The sequence below is a fragment of the Bombina bombina genome, chromosome 12 (genome assembly GCF_027579735.1).
Source record: "Bombina bombina isolate aBomBom1 chromosome 12, aBomBom1.pri, whole genome shotgun sequence".
Lineage (NCBI taxonomy): Eukaryota > Metazoa > Chordata > Amphibia > Anura > Bombinatoridae > Bombina > Bombina bombina.
In genome coordinates this window covers 11,195,450-11,213,735 of record NC_069510.1, presented here as the reverse complement: position 1 = coordinate 11,213,735, position 18,286 = coordinate 11,195,450, and the positions used below count along the sequence as shown (strand labels likewise).

The 18,286-nt window shown below is 39.1% G+C and overlaps 1 protein-coding gene across 1 annotated transcript in view; it reads right to left on the bottom strand.

Moving 5' to 3' along the window:
• Positions 1-18,286, bottom strand: part of NTNG2 (netrin G2) — a 251,734-nt gene that overhangs the window by 88,128 nt on the left and 145,320 nt on the right. Inside the window, exon 4 of the mRNA XM_053695408.1 lies at positions 14,749-14,775. Coding sequence (XP_053551383.1) covers positions 14,749-14,775 — 27 coding nt within the window. The remainder of the gene's footprint in view (positions 1-14,748; positions 14,776-18,286) is intronic.

Here is an 18,286-nt window from a genome sequence, read left to right as displayed (position 1 = left end):
ATGTTGTGTCAACATGGAAAGGGCTTTAATCACGGTGCAGAACCTATGACCAAGAGATAGGACCAGTAACAAATTAGTTATGCTTCAATGAAAAATGGAGAAACTCTCTAAATAGCCATAAAGCCTTATTAGTTTACTGAAAAATGACAAGTTGTCTTTTTATCATAGCTTAGGGGATTGCCCAACTGTAGCTGATGTTGGGAAATAAAATGAATTAAACATGATTAAAGGAACACAAAAGTCAAAATTACACTTATTCAGATAAAGCATGCTGTAAAAAATAATTTCCAATTTACTTCTATTTTCAAATTTATTTCATTCTCTTGTTATGCTTTGTTGAAGTGCACACTTAGGCCTCATTTTATCAAGGTCTGTCGGACCTGATCCGACAGACCTTGCTGAATTCGGCGAGCAATACGCTCGCCGTATTCAGCATTGCACCAGCAGCTCACAAGAGCTGCTGGTGCAACGGCGCCGCCTGCAGACTCACGGCCAATAGGCCGCCAGCAGGGAGATGTCAATCAACCCGATCGTACTCGATCGGGTTGATTTCCGGCGATGTTTGTGACCGCTGCTTCATAACTGCTGTTTCTGGTGAGCCTGCAGGCTCGCCAGAAACACGGGGCATCAAGCTCCAATCTGAGCTTGATAAATATGCCCCTTAAAGTGAATGTAAATTTTGATGCGAAAGTGCGAATGCGAATTTAAAAATTTGGTTAAAAACAGGGGCACTTTAATTCATCAAAATTTACATTTCACTCCTGTTGTGAAAAAAAAACTTACTTTGTAATTTTGCCAGCAGCTCCAGCTTCTTCCGGTCGTCGCAAGCCATTTCTGATGTCAGAAATGATGGATAGGTCATCCTCCAATCACAGCTTCCCCCCCCCCCCCCGGGGGAATCAGTGTCTGATTCAACGCCGTGATTGGAGGAAGCCCGGTTCCTCATTTTAGACCCAGGAAGAGGCTTTGGTGGAGGAAGCTGGAGCGGCTGTCAAGTTTAAAAGGTAAGTTTTTTTCACAACAGGAGTGAAATGTAAATTTTTATGATTTAAAGTGCCCCTGTTTTTAATCGAATTTTTAAAATCCGGGCACTTTAGCATCAAATTGACATTCACTTTAAGTAACCTCAATAGCATGCATGTGTTGGAGCGCTATATGGCAGCAGTTTTGCAACAATGTTTGTTATAAATTGTTCCAAACATTGCAGCCATCTAGTACTCAAAAGTGTATAACAATTATTTTACAAACACCGAAGCTACGCTGCTAAACCTACCTAGGTATGCTCTAAAACAAAGGATACCAAGAGAACAGTGTACATTTGGTAATAGAAACAAGCCAGATGTTTTTTTTTGCTCTACCTGAATAAATATATACGTTTATTTTTATGTAAATAATCTCACACACTGTAGTCTATAAGGTTCATTCACATCGTACAGTCTTAGCTGGGGAGGGAGCTGTCTACCTCTCCAAACTGAAAGAAGCTAATATACACATAATACACAAACAGTCTTAGCTGTGGGGAGGGGGGGGGGTCATTATAAAAGCCATGAGTATATACACATAATACACAAACAGTCTTAGCTGGGGGGGGGTCATTATAAAAGCCATGAGTATATACACATAATACACAAACAGTCTTAGCTGGGGGGGGGGTGTCATTATAAAAGCCATGAGTATATACACATAATACACAAACAGTCTTAGCTGGGGGGGTGGGTCATTATAAAAGCCATGATTATATACACATAATACACAAACAGTCTTAGCTGGGGGGTCATTATAAAAGCCATGAGTATATACACATAATACACAAACAGTCTTAGCTGGGGGGGGGGGGGTCATTATAAAAGCCATGAGTATATACACATAATACACAAACAGTCTTAGCTGGGGGGGGGGGGGGTGTCATTATAAAAGCCATGAGTATATACACATAATACACAAACAGTCTTAGCTGGGGGGGGTGTCATTATAAAAGCCATGAGTATATACACATAATACACAAACAGTCTTAGCTGGGGGGGTCATTATAAAAGCCATGAGTATATACACATAATACACAAACAGTCTTAGCTGGTGAAGGGGGGGTGTCATTATAAAAGCCATGAGTATATACACATAATACACAAACAGTCTTAGCTGGGGGGGGGGGTGTCACTATAAAAGCCATGAGTATATACACATAATACACAAACAGTCTTAGCTGGGGGGGGGGTGTCATTATAAAAGCCATGAGTATATACACATAATACACAAACAGTCTTAGCTGGGGGATGTCATTATAAAAGCCATGAGTATATACACATAATACACAAACAGTCTTAGCTGGGGGGGGGTCATTATAAAAGCCATGAGTATATACACATAATACACAAACAGTCTTAGCTGGGGGGGGGGGGGGGGGTCATTATAAAAGCCATGAGTATATACACATAATACACGAACAGTCTTAGCTGGGGGGGGGGTGTCATTATAAAAACCATGAGTATATACACATAATACACAAACAGTCTTAGCTGGGGGGGGGGGGGGGTCATTATAAAAGCCATGAGTATATACACATAATACACAAACAGTCTTAGCTGGGGGGGGTCATTATAAAAGCCATGAGTATATACACATAATACACGAACAGTCTTAGCTGGGGGGGGGGGGTCATTATAAAAACCATGAGTATATACACATAATACACAAACAGTCTTAGCTGGGGGGTGTCATTATAAAATCCATGAGTATATACACATAATACACAAACAGTCTTAGCTGGGGGGTGTCATTATAAAATCCATGAGTATATACACATAATACACAAACAGTCTTAGCTGGGGGGTGTCATTATAAAAGCCATGAGTATATACACATAATACACAAACAGTCTTAGCTGGGGCGGGGTGTCATTATAAAAGCCATGAGTATATACACATAATACACAAACAGTCTTAGCTGGGGGGGGGGGGGTTATTATAAAAGCCATGAGTATATACACATAATACACAAACAGTCTTAGCTGGGGGGGGGGGGGGTGTCATTATAAAAACCATGAGTATATACACATAATACACAAACAGTCTTAGCTGGGGGGTGTCATTATAAAAGCCATGATTAAAAACACATAATACACAAACAGTCTTAGCTGGGGGGTGTCATTATAAAAGCCATGAGTATATACACATAATACACAAACAGTCTTAGCTGGGGGGGGTGTCATTATAAAAGCCATGAGTATATACACATAATACACAAACAGTCTTAGCTGGGGGGGTCATTATAAAAGACATGAGTATATACACATAATACACAAACAGTCTTAGCTGGGGGGGGGTGTCATTATAAAAGCCATGAGTATATACACATAATACACAAACAGTCTTAGCTGGGGGGGGGGGGTCATTATAAAAGCCATGAGTATATACACATAATACACAAACAGTCTTAGCTGGTGAAGGGGGGGGTGTCATTATAAAAGCCATGAGTATATACACATAATACACAAACAGTCTTAGCTGGGGGGGGGGGTGTCACTATAAAAGCCATGAGTATATACACATAATACACAAACAGTCTTAGCTGGGGGGGGGGGGGGGTCATTATAAAAGCCATGAGTATATACACATAATACACAAACAGTCTTAGCTGGGGGGGGGTCATTATAAAAGCCCATGAGTATATACACATAATACACAAACAGTCTTAGCTGGGGGGGGGGGGCATTATAAAAGCCATGAGTATATACACATAATACACAAACAGTCTTAGCTGGGGGGGGGGGTCATTATAAAAGCCATGAGTATATACACATAATACACACACAGTCTTAGCTGGGGGGGGGGTGTCATTATAAAAACCATGAGTATATACACATAATACACAAACAGTCTTAGCTGGGGGGTGTCATTATAAAATCCATGAGTATATACACATAATACACAAACAGTCTTAGCTGGGGGGTGTCATTATAAAAGCCATGAGTATATACACATAATACACAAACAGTCTTAGCTGGGGCGGGGTGTCATTATAAAAGCCATGAGTATATACACATAATACACACACAGTCTTAGCTGGGGGGGGGGTTGTTATTATAAAAGCCATGAGTATATACACATAATACACAAACAGTCTTAGCTGGGGGGGGGTGGGTCATTATAAAAGCCATGAGTATATACACATAATACACAAACAGTCTTAGCTGGGGGGGGGGTGGTGTCATTATAAAAGCCATGAGTATATACACATAATACACAGTCTTAGCTGGGGGGGGGGGTGTCATTATAAAAACCATGAGTATATACACATAATACACAGTCTTAGCTGGGGGGTGTCATTATAAAAGCCATGATTATATACACATAATACACAAACAGTCTTAGCTGGGGGGGGGGGGGTCATTATAAAAGCCATGAGTATATACACATAATACACAAACAGTCTTAGCTGGGGGGGGGTCATTATAAAAGCCATGAGTATATACACATAATACACAGTCTTAGCTTGGGGGGGGGTCATTATAAAAGCCATGAGTATATACACATAATACACAAACAGTCTTAGCTGGGGGGGGGGGGGGTCATTATAAAAGCCATGAGTATATACGCATAATACACAAACAGTCTTAGCTGGGGGTGTCATTATAAAAGCCATGAGTATATACACATAATACACAAACAGTCTTAGCTGGGGGGTGTCATTATAAAAGCCATGAGTATATACACATAATACACAAACAGTCTTAGCTGGGGGGTGTCATTATAAAAGCCATGAGTATATACACATAATACACAAACAGTCTTAGCTGGGGGGGGGGTGTCATTATAAAAGCCATGAGTATATACACATAATACACAAACAGTCTTAGCTGGGGGGGTGTCATTATAAAAGCCATGACTATATACACATAATACACAAACAGTCTTAGCTGGGGGGGGGGTCATTATAAAAGCCATGAGTATATACACATAATACACAAACAGTCTTAGCTGGGGGGGGGGGGTCATTATAAAAGCCATGAGTATATACACATAATACACAAACAGTCTTAGCTGGGGGGGGTGTCATTATAAAAGCCATGACTATATACACATAATACACAAACAGTCTTAGCTGGGGGGGGGGGTCATTATAAAAGCCATGAGTATATACACATAATACACAAACAGTCTTAGCTGGGGGGGGGGTCATTATAAAAGCCATGAGTATATACACATAATACACAAACAGTCTTAGCTGGGGGGGGGGGGGTCATTATAAAAGCCATGAGTATATACACATAATACACAAACAGTCTTAGCTGGGGGGGGGGGGTCATTATAAAAGCCATGAGTATATACACATAATACACAGTCTTAGCTGGGGGGGGTCATTATAAAAGCCATGAGTATATACACATAATACACAAACAGTCTTAGCTGGGGGGGGGGGTCATTATAAAAGCCATGAGTATATACACATAATACACAAACAGTCTTAGCTGGGGGGGGGGGGGGGTCATTATAAAAGCCATGAGTATATACACATAATACACAAACAGTCTTAGCTGGGGGGGGGGGGTCATTATAAAAGCCATGAGTATATACACATAATACACAAACAGTCTTAGCTGGGGTCATTATAAAAGCCATGAGTATATACACATAATACACAAACAGTCTTAGCTGGGGGGGGGGGGGTCATTATAAAAGCCATGAGTATATACACATAATACACAAACAGTCTTAGCTGGGGGGGGGGGGGGGTCATTATACAAGCCATGAGTATATACACATAATACACAAACAGTCTTAGCTGGGGGGGGGGTCATTATAAAAGCCATGAGTATATACACATAATACACAAACAGTCTTAGCTGGGGGGGGGGGGGGTCATTATAAAAGCCATGAGTATATACACATAATACACAAACAGTCTTAGCTGGGGGGGGGGGTGTCATTATAAAAGCCATGAGTATATACACATAATACACAAACAGTCTTAGCTGGGGGGGGGGGGGGGGGGTGTCATTATAAAAGCCATGAGTATATACACATAATACACAAACAGTCTTAGCTGGGGGGGGGGGGGGTCATTATAAAAGCCATGAGTATATACACATAATACACAAACAGTCTTAGCTGTGGGGGGGGGGGGGTCATTATAAAAGCCATGAGTATATACACATAATACACAAACAGTCTTAGCGGGGGGGGGGAGTCATTATAAAAGCCATGAGTATATACACATAATACACAAACAGTCTTAGCTGGGGGGTGTCATTATAAAAGCCATGAGTATATACACATAATACACAAACAGTCTTAGCTGGGGGGGGGGGGGGGGTGTCATTATAAAAGCCATGAGTATATACACATAATACACAAACAGTCTTAGCGGGGGGGGGGGTCATTATAAAAGCCATGAGTATATACACATAATACACAAACAGTCTTAGCTTGGGGGGTGTCATTATAAAAGCCATGAGTATATACACATAATACACAAACAGTCTTAGCTGGGGGGTGTCATTATAAAAGCCATGAGTATATACACATAATACACAAACAGTCTTAGCTGGGGGGGGGGGTGTCATTATAAAAACCATGAGTATATACACATAATACACAAACAGTCTTAGCTGGGGGGGGGTGTCATTATAAAAGCCATGAGTATATACACATAATACACAAACAGTCTTAGCTGGGGAGGGTCATTATAAAAGCCATGAGTATATACACACAATACACAAACAGTCTTAGCTGGGGGGGGTGTCATTATAAAAGCCATGAGTATATACACATAATACACAAACAGTCTTAGCTGGGGGGGGGGTGTCATTATAAAAGCCATGAGTATATACACATAATACACAAACAGTCTTAGCTGGGGGGGGGTCATTATAAAAGCCATGAGTATATACACATAATACACAAACAGTCTTAGCTGGGGGGGGGGGGTCATTATAAAAGCAATGAGTATATACACATAATACACAAACAGTCTTAGCTGGGGGGGGGGGGGTGTCATTATAAAAGCCATGAGTATATACACATAATACACAAACAGTCTTAGCTGGGGGGGGTCATTATAAAAGCCATGAGTATATACACATAATACACAAACAGTCTTAGCTGGGGGGGGGGGTCATTATAAAAGCCATGAATATATACACATAATACACAGTCTTAGCTGGGGGGTCATTATAAAAGCCATGAGTATATACACATAATACACAAACAGTCTTAGCTGGGGGGGGGGGGGTGCCATTATAAAAGCCATGAGTATATACACATAATACACAAACAGTCTTAGCTGGGGGGGGGGGGTGTCATTATAAAAGCCATGAGTATATACACATAATACACAAACAGTCTTAGCTGGGGGGTGTCATTATAAAAGCCATGAGTATATACACATAATACACAAACAGTCTTAGCTGGGGGGGGGGGTGTCATTATAAAAGCCATGAGTATATACACATAATACACACACAGTCTTAGCTGGGGGTGGGGGTGTCATTATAAAAGCCATGAGTATATACACATAATACACACACAGTCTTAGCTGGGGGTGGGGGTGTCATTATAAAAGCCATGAGTATATACACATAATACACAAACAGTCTTAGCTGGGGGGTCATTATAAAAGCCATGAGTAAATACACATAATACACAAACAGTCTTAGCTGGGGGGTCATTATAAAAGCCATGAGTAAATACACATAATACACAAACAGTCTTAGTCTCTTTTACAGCTTTATCGCACTTGGATTCCTTTAGAATGTTGTTCTATAAAATGTGCCAACACCTGCAGTGAATGTTACCCCTCTATACGCAGCTACAATTGCTTCATTGTCTAATTGTAATCTCCAATGCACTATATACTCTCATACCAGTGGAGTCTGGGATATGTTTATGTTACTCAAGCACTGATCCAAATGTCATAGCAAGGAAAGTTCTACTTTTATTAGGGTAGGAACGTACCTTCTGTGTAGTCATTCAGCTTTTGCCGATGGGGGGAGCCATTTTGCAAGGGGTCTGCAACCGAGACACTGGTGTGCTGTGGCAGCAAAACTAACACAAGGAAAGCAATTAGGTTGACCCCCATAAAGGTCCTGCCTTATTTTTTATTATAGTGTACAGTTTCTGTGATGTTTAGTGAACACCTTTAGCAGAAATTATGAACTTGATCTCTCTTACTGAAAAGAAAGCTTTGACCTAGAACAGAACCTACAAGAGTGTGAGAGACCATCTAACTATATCATGTACACAGTGCCAGGTCATGATGGGTCAACCTGCCTTGTTAGAGGCTCATGGATTTTCACTCATAGGGCTGTAAGGATTACATACTCTTTTTATCTAATTGGACCTTTCATTGATAGAGTAGCAGCAAAGTAAAAAAATGACACTATAAGGTTCTAGTTGTTTACAATGTAACTGCTGACTGGTCTTTATGGACCTTAGTTACGGTAAATATGAACCTACTTTCACCTAAGCACACCAAAGACTTGCAGATGTATAACCCTTGCAGTAGACAGGTTAAAATAAGGTTGTCCAAAATGTGTTGCTGATTGTTGGGACCAGAGCAGATTGTTTTGGGATATCCATGTGTTAGAAAATCAGAATGTCTGAGGCATTAAACCTGGACTCACACAGGGATATCCTAATCAGTGTTCTCCACTAAAAATGTGGCCAGTCGGGAGAAATGATGAAGTGGTCAGGTGGGGGCAGTGAAATACTTCGCAATATTATGAAACATTTTTTATAAAACTTTATTTTTTTTATAAATGTTGCTATCCAAAGCACATATTAATTGCATAATTTAACATAAATTGATTCAATGATAATTTGTTCAAAACACATTTGAAAAAATTAATTATTATTACATTTTAGCCGGGCAGTAAGTAAAATTAGCTAGGTGGTACACCCATTACATAGGTACTGGGGAGAACACTGCTCATATATGCTGTGGTCCCAGCCCTCAAGGATGAAGCCATTGTAAAGCTGTGATAAGCGCTTTTTTTGCTGGTTACAGCTGGTAATTTATTTAGCATATGTGCAAGTAAGTTTATATGCTGTTAAAGGTACAGTACCTTCAAAATTAAACTTTCATGATTCAGATAGAACAATTATAAACAACTTTCCAATGTACTTGTTATAAAATGTGCTTTGTACTCTTCTTATCATTTGTTGAAAAGCATACCTAGGTAGGCTCAGAAGCGTCAATACTCTACTGGGAGCTAGCTGCTGTTTGGTGGCTGCACAATATGCCTCTTGTCATTGGCTCAGCCGATGTGTTTGGCTAACTGCCAGTACAGGTAGAAAACTCTTTATCCCAAATGCTTAGAACTGGAAAAAGGTTTGGATTTTATCTATAAAATGTGTCAGTTTGTATGTGTTCTATCTTAATAATGAAAGAAAAAATGGGTTTCACGTCCCTTTAATGTTATATGGTTTCTGCTCTATAAACTAGAAAAGCTTATGTAACCATGAGATATACTGATGTTAGATTGGATTATCTCATACACACCTAGAATACTGCTTCTGTAGCCGTATGATGTCATATGTTGTAGCCATCTTTTTCTGCTAGTGATTTGCAGAGCTAGTGAGTTACACTCTGGTACCTGTGGACTAACTTTTTTATTACCATAACCTGCATACTGAACCAACCCTACAATATAGGGACAGTATACACCAATTTTCATATAACTGCATGTAATAGACACTACTATAAAGAATAAGATGCACAGATACTGATATAAAAATCAGAGCAAGGTTATTTAAAAATAAGCAAAACTATACATTTTTTAAAAAAAAACAACTTTATGGGCTATATACTTAAATAGATCATCTGCAAAACATTTATGCAAAGAAAAAAATAGTGTATAATGTCCCTTTAAACAACAAGTGGGGAATATAGAGCTGTTGATTTTCTAAACAATTTGCTTTATTTTCAGTGCACTTGACAGAACAAAGGGAAAACCCCCGTGATAACAATAGATTTATCAGCAATGGGTGGGTTATCAAAATACTGAAATTTGTCACTGTACATCAAATTTATTTCATACAGTTTGTAAATGTAAAATATGTGTGTCTATCGATTTATGAGTTTGTGTGTATAAACACACACAGATATCAGTCACTGTGTATATGTGTTTGCCTATGAGTTTGTGTATCTATCTCTGTGTGTGTACATACAGAGATATTTTTGTGAGTGCTTTTGCGTTCTATTTTCTATTTTCTCCAAATAAGACCTTTCCTAAAAGGAAATTTATTATAATGATCCTTTCCTGTATGTACTTTTTCATGAGTTTATAAATATATTTTCCTGTGCATGCAAAATTAATGAGCATTGCAGTATTAAGCAGAACCCTTTTTTATAGGTCTGTCTATTTAAAGGTAAATCCCAGATGTAAGCTGGGAAAAAATAACCCAAAAGTCTGCCTGAGATAAATGTCATGATGGCCAGTCACACATTTGTGTAAATTTGACATTTGATTGGATGAATCAGATCTTCTTTTCTCGTCGCTCACTTCATCTCTACGTTTCTGATTATAAGGTAAGTAGTCACAAAAACTATCTACTATCAGTTACGCTACAGGTTACTGTGATCACTCCTTATGAACAAACTCTTTTTCGTTCCTGGTTAGTAAAATTTCAGTTTCAAATGTAGTTAACACCCAAAAGTGTCACAAAGACGAATATACTTGCAATATCATTACTGCGCTGTAGCACCAGTCTCAATATAAGGGGAATTAAAAAAAGATATGCTACATATTTCAATGCTTACAGTTCGTATCTAAATGCTAGAAGCCATCTGCTTATTGAAAAATAAATGCAAAAAAATATATATTGTGTATATCAATATATAGATGTGTTTTACCTTTTATCAGCTTCCTGGGTATACAATACACACATAGAAATGGAATGAAAATTTATAGATTTTATTTTAAACAGAGATTGTGGTGCTACAAAACGTATTCAGTATTTGTAAGAGAAAATATTATTTTATAAAAAAAACTATAACATATACTTCTATTAATATCTAATATACATTTGGGACGTATAATTTCCCTTTAATTATGAATAGCTGGGAGATATGTGCTATTGTTTTATTAGCCATTGAAATTGTGCCCTAGTACTTCATTAAAAGCAAAGTAAGCATCTTGGGATTGTAAAATACAATGCGCAATAGAACAACTTTGCATGTAATTTATCACAGAAAATTGTGGCATTTTCTAATTTTCAGAACTGGAAATGCACTTGCAGACTTATCAAGGCTAACCCTGCTACATACTGTATCTGTCCTCAATTGGTTTTATGAGATAACAACTGCAAAACAATGCACTTTATACTTACATAATGAATGTAGTCAGCCTTTTCAGCTGCAGACTTAAACCTGCATTGGCTCCTCCACATAAAGCAAGCAATGGGTGGAGTTTTGCTATTGAAAAACGGATGCAGCAAACAAGAAGTTCTATATTTACAAGATGCTTACTAACCCCTTGTCTGACGCTGTCTTAGCTCAGCCCTTTTTTCCTGTCATCTGCTTTTGTCTGTCTCCAGTGCACAGCCTTGATCTAGCTGGCAACTCTATTAGATTTTCCTACCTGGTAAACTAAACCCACTAAACATAAAATCATATCACTTCTGTTCACCGCCAGTGGGTCCTGATCTAATTATATCTAGCAGGTTTTGTGCATTCTATACTATCTCACCTCAGTACCTGAGTTTACTTCTGGAGTGACATAAGCAACAGCTCAATGGCCTGTCAGTCATATACATAATTAGTAGAATCGACTAAAGTTTAATTTGTGTAGAAATGTCCTGTTTCATCTACCAGGTGCGTGCTGTAGTTGCAACCCTGTATTTTTGTGCTCATGTATTAGCTTTACCCTCACAATGACTAATACATTTATTTTTAGCATGCAGATGTTACAGTTACATATAGCATTGTTGTAAGAAGTGCCTGTTGTATATTGTGGCATTATCACATTTCTCCTTGATATTACTAATACAAAAGCTGCTTGGCTTCTCCAGCTATTTTAAAAGGTAAAAGTGCATCACAAGAGGATTTATACTTTCAGACATCACAGATCTCAGGGGTTCCTTCTATACTACACAGTATAATGTGTACTATTTGTTTTGCCAACATACTGTGTGCTACAAGTGCCTGCTTTACCTGCTCTCCCCTCGGTCTCCTGGGCAGGATGGGAACCAGAGCTTGGAGTGAGGAAAATAGGATTCACTGCAAACCATTAGGAAATAAAGACATTATTTCACAAAATAAGGAACAAGAATATTACAACATCATAAACAGAGGGATCAGAGTTACTAGATGCAACTAATTTAGGATTTCAGCCTGGAGTAAGCAGCAGATAACCTAGGGCAATATTAAATAATCACCCTGAAATGGTGAATTATATAAGACCTGTTTTACCATAAAGCCAAGCAACTGTGTCAGTAACTGTGTCCAATATTATTTAATGCTTGCAATGTGATTGATGACCTAGCATAGCTAATTTTACTCTTTACAGATTACTTCAGTTACTGCCACTTGATAAAGGCCTAGCAGTTTACCTTGCACCTGGTCTCACCCTCTTTAAGGGAATGTCATGAGAAATGAATCCCTTCAATATGTGGCCCTATGCTGTTACCAACATTTTCATATTCCTTACTGAATTTCTACCAGTAGGATAACCTACATATCTACCAGTGCAGTAAGTTTGCTTATAACTCATTGTCCTGCAGCTGCCCTCAACCTGACAAATGTCTATCTAACCTTTATAACTTCTTGTTTTGGCCAATCCCAATGAACTATTTAAAACTCTTATGGCAAATGCAGGAGGGAAATGATGCAAGATTTTATCAAAAAAGTAAGTTTGATGTTATGTTATATGTAAATACTATAAACACTGTGTTACCTTTTAATTGCTGTAATGTAGACCTTGTTCCCTTTCAGATAAACTTTAAGTGGTAACACTGTGGGTTTATGTTTAAAGAGACACAGGCAGGTGGAGTAAAGCAGAATTTTTTTGTATCCTACATTTGTTGTAGATAAATATGATCTGCTTTCCTGAGCTCGGTACAATTGCTACTGAGCTTTACTGGGTCTGAAATCTATCTTATGGTGCGAATTTGCAACGCCAGCCTATTTTTATGGCAATAGATATTTAACAAAATTATTAAGTGGAGCTTAAAACAACTACATTGTACTCTGAGGTAAACCGCATAAGAGACATGCAAGATTTTGAAGTAAGTAGTAAGTTCCAATGCAATAAGCTGCTATAATTCATATGCCAGTGCTTCTTAAAAGGGGCACTTTTTGTTTTGGTACAGAGGTCACAAAACCCTGATTGTACCCACACAGACATAAAAACATGGATAATTCTTGTACACATCAAACATTATAATGAGCTTATAAATTAGAGACCCACTAAAGTTTTCAGTGGGCTGAACCCCCAAGGTTCCGTTCATAGTACAAATAAGAAACCATCTTTTTATTAATAATTTGGTAACTTTTACATTACCATTTGATATATTTCCAATGTTAGTTATTGACCTATTAGTGTATTATTATTTGCATGTGGCTGGCAAATCTTTTCATAAAGAAATATACCAGAACTGGGCACTGCCAGGTGCCCATTGTAGTTCCCCCATTCTCAATTCCTTGCTTTGTTATTGTATCCTGCATAAGTTAATCAAATACAGAAATGGAGAGCTAGCAGGGTGCACTTCTCTACAAAAGCCAAGGGAACAAGCGGCTTTATACGGACAATGGCTGCAACTTTCTAAGTGGAAGTGACCAACCTTGATATAAGGTGGGAAAAACGTGATGTGAGATTACTGATTCAGTGGTGTGAGCATATCTGGTCGTGATGCTCTCTGCTTTTGGCATGTCTGATACTAATGAGAAATAAATACAAAATATTATCAATAAAATACGTTCTACGTATTAGTTAAATTGTCAGTGAAGCAGTGGCAATACGTCAGGGTTTAAGAAAATGGTATAAACCTTCAGACATTATACTGGCACACAATAGTGTTTCTGTTCACACCCATCTTCATCAGTTCTATAGCTAGAAAAAAAACAGAGATCTTCCTAGTGAAGTTTATTTACTGCTATAAATATTTAGTATATGAAGAACATTGGTTTTGCATTTTCTTTTTTCAGGACTGAGTTTTACTTTTTTGTGTTTCTTTGGAAACACAATCAGATGTTTTGTTTTTTTATGTTTAGTGCAATCCGTAGGTCATAATAAGACAATATATTCTGAAACTGCTAAAAATAATCTCTTAAAACTGGATGCAAACTAAAATACCAGTTTCTATAGCTGATTTGGATCTTGTGAAGGCACAGATGCAGAGTTGTTTGGCAGGATAAATGTAATGTAGTTGTGCCCTCTGACTTCGCTCACAGTCAAAAAAACAAAACACAAGAAGCCACACATTTCTACAGCTAAAATTAACATTGCCTACACAGCACAGACACTGAGTATGTTCTGATTCTAAGAGTTTCCAAGATTGTTTTTCCCATTTTATCAAACGTGCTGACCCATTTTGTGGGGACACTCCAAGACAGAATCCATTTTGCAGCTAACTTTCCTAAAACTCTGTATGAAAGAGTGTTGGTGATAGTTACCAAAAGCCTGACAAGGTCTAGCGCACACAAACAAAAGAAACCCATAGAACTTAGAGGATGCATGAGCAGATGATGGAGCAATGAGGTGGAATGAGGATGCAGAAGACTAGGACACAATAATTTAAGGGATCTACTCACTGCCAAAGGCGGAACCAGCAGCTGCACCTGGAAGGGAAAAATATTTTAATTAGCTGGGGAAAAGTGCAGCGATCAGGATGCTAGCGCCCAAAAGCAGCTGTCAATAAGCAATAACATACTATAAGGAGTGAAACATTTGGGGAGGCTGAAGGACTGGAAAGGAGTGATGGCAGCATTAGGGACAGCTGAAAATGGGTCACTATTTATACACATTTCAACAGAATTTCTAAAATAATGTCTGACTTATAAAGCATGAGGAGTGTGAACTTCACACTCAAATTTGTTCCATCTGATATTGATCTCTTCAAATGAGTACATTTACTGGTAAGTGATTTGTGTAATTAGCAAACTTCTATCACTATAGACTTAGTAGGCACCAGCAGAAGGTTCTCTGTTTTACTCACTACATTACCAGTCATCCGTGGTATCATAACTGCCTTAGTGCTGATTTGGATCAAGGCCATGTATGAACATAAATCTCTGGTATAAAGTATGTCTTGTCCTAAGTCAGGCTGTGTCTGTACTCAATAAAGCACAGAGCAGAGGATACAAAGCAGAAACGACAGGGAGAGAACAAGGATTTCCGTTGTTTAAACCCTGCGTGTCGTTGTCAGGCCCTTTGAAGGGATACAAACTTGTGGCTGAATCTGACAAGCTTGTTCTCTTTGAAACTGTTCTCTGCTCTGAGGTCCTTTTGACACCAGTCACAGCCCTCTGAACACTTCCATACACAAGCTTTGATCAGTTTAATGTGCAGATGTTTAAAGAGAGGAAAGTGACAAAACATGCATGTGGGGGAAGAGTGGCAATATATATCTGTGAGTGTGAATGTCTACAGGCGGGATACTACAAGAGCAGACATGTCATTACATGATACAGATCTCAACATATTTGTCATTATACAGTATCTATATCTGTGTACAAGCATATTGCATCTATTAAAGGTGTCACATGTGCCGTGATTAATATTATTTATTAGCTTCTAAATGTATATGTTTTAAAGTCTGTATAAACATATCTTTTTGCATCCCAGGCAAATATATATATATATGTATATGTGTGTGTGTCTGTCAGACAATGTGTGACAATGGACTGGTCAGCCAATGCACATATATGATGATGGATTGGTCAGCCTGTGTACAGATATGACAATGGGTTGGTCAGCCTGTGTACAGATATGACAATGGGTTGGTCAGCCTGTGTACAGATATGACAATGGGTTGGTCAGCCTGTGTACAGATATGACAATGGGTTGGTCAGCCTGTGTGCAGATATAACAATGGGTTGGTCAGCCTGTGTGCAGATATAACAATGGGTTGGTCAGCCTGTGTACAGATATGACAATGGGTTGGTCAGCCTGTGTACAGATATGACAATGGGTTGGTCAGCCTGTGTACAGATATGACAATGGGTTGGTCAGCCTGTGTGCAGATATAACAATGGATTGGTCAGCCTATGTACAGATATGACAATGGATTGGTCAGTCTATGTGCAGATATGACAATGGGTTGGTCAGCCTGTGTACATATATGATAATGGATTGGTCAGCCTGTGTACAGATATGATGATGGATTGGTCAGCCTGTGTACAGATATGACAATAGATTGGTCAGCCTATGTACAGATATGATAATGGATTGGTCAGCCTATGTACAGACATGATAATGGATTGGTCAGCCTATGTACAGATATGACAATGGATTGGTCAGTCTATGTACAGATATGACAATGGGTTGGTCAGCCTGTGTACAGATATGATAATGGATTGGTCAGCCTATGTACAGATATGAAAATGGGTTGGTCAGCCTGTGTACAGATATGACAATGGTTTGCTCAGCCTATGTACAGATATGACAATGGGTTGGTTAGCCTATGTACAGATATGTCAATGGGTTGGTCAGCCTATGTATAGATATGACAATGGGTTGGTCAGCCTATGTACAGATATGAAAATGGATTGGTCAGCCTATCTACAGATAGGAAAATGGATTAGTCAGCCTATCTACAGATAGGAAAATGGATTGGTCAGCCTATGTACAGAGATGGAAATGGATTGGTCAGCCTGTGTACAGATATGAGGATGGATTGGTCAGCCTATGTACAGATATCACCATGGATTGGGCAGCCTATATACAGATATGACAATGGATTGGTCAGCCTATGTATAGATATGACCATGGATTGGTCAGCCTATGTACAGATATGACAATGGATTGGTCAGCCTATGTACAGATATGACAATGGATTGGTCAGCCTATGTACAGATATGACAATGGATTGGTCAGCCTATGTACAGATATGAAAATTGATTGGTCAACCTATGTACAGATATGACCATGGATTGTCAGCCTATGTACAGATATGGCCATGGATTGTCACTATGTACAGATATGGCCATGGATTGGTCAGCCTATGTACAGATATGACAATGGGTTGGTCAGCCTATGTACAGATATGAAAATGGATTGGTCAGCCTATCTACAGATATGGCCATGGATTGTCAGCCTATGTACAGATATGGCCATGGATTGGTCAGCCTATGTACAGATATGACAATGGGTTGGTCAGCCTATGTACAGATATGAAAATGGATTGGTCAGCCTATGTACAGATATGGCCATGGATTGTCAGCCTATGTACAGATATGGCCATGGATTGTCAGCCTATGTACAGATATGGCCATGGATTGTCAGCCTATGTACAGATATGGCCATGGATTGTCAGCCTATGTACAGATATGGCCATGGATTGGTCAGCCTATGTACAGATATGACCATGGATTGTCACTATGTACAGATATGGCCATGGATTGTCACTATGTACAGATATGGCCATGGATTGGTCAGCCTATGTACAGATATGGCCATGGATTGGTCAGCCTATGTACAGATATGGCCATGGATTGGTCAGCCTATGTACAGATATGGCCATGGATTGTCACTATGTACAGATATGGCCATGGATTGTCAGCCTATGTACAGATATGACCATGGATTGTCAGCCTATGTACAGATATGACCATGGATTGTCACTATGTACAGATATGACCATGGATTGTCAGCCTATGTACAGATATGGCCATGGATTGGTCAGCCTATGTACAGATATGGCCATGGATTGGTCAGCCTATGTACAGATATGAAAATTGATTTGTCAGCCTATGTACAGATATGACAATGGGTCGGTCAGCCTATGTACAGATATGACAATGGGTCGGTCAGCCTATGTACAGATATGACAATGGGTCGGTCAGCCTATGTACAGATATGACAATGGGTCGGTCAGCCTATGTACAGATATGACAATGGGTCGGTCAGCCTATGTACAGATATGACAATGGGTCGGTCAGCCTATGTACAGATATGACAATGGGTCGGTCAGCCTATGTACAGATATGACAATGGGTCGGTCAGCCTATGTACAGATATGACAATGGGTCGGTCAGCCTATGTACAGATATGACAATGGGTCGGTCAGCCTATGTACAGATATGACAATGGGTCGGTCAGCCTATGTACAGATATGACAATGGATTGGTC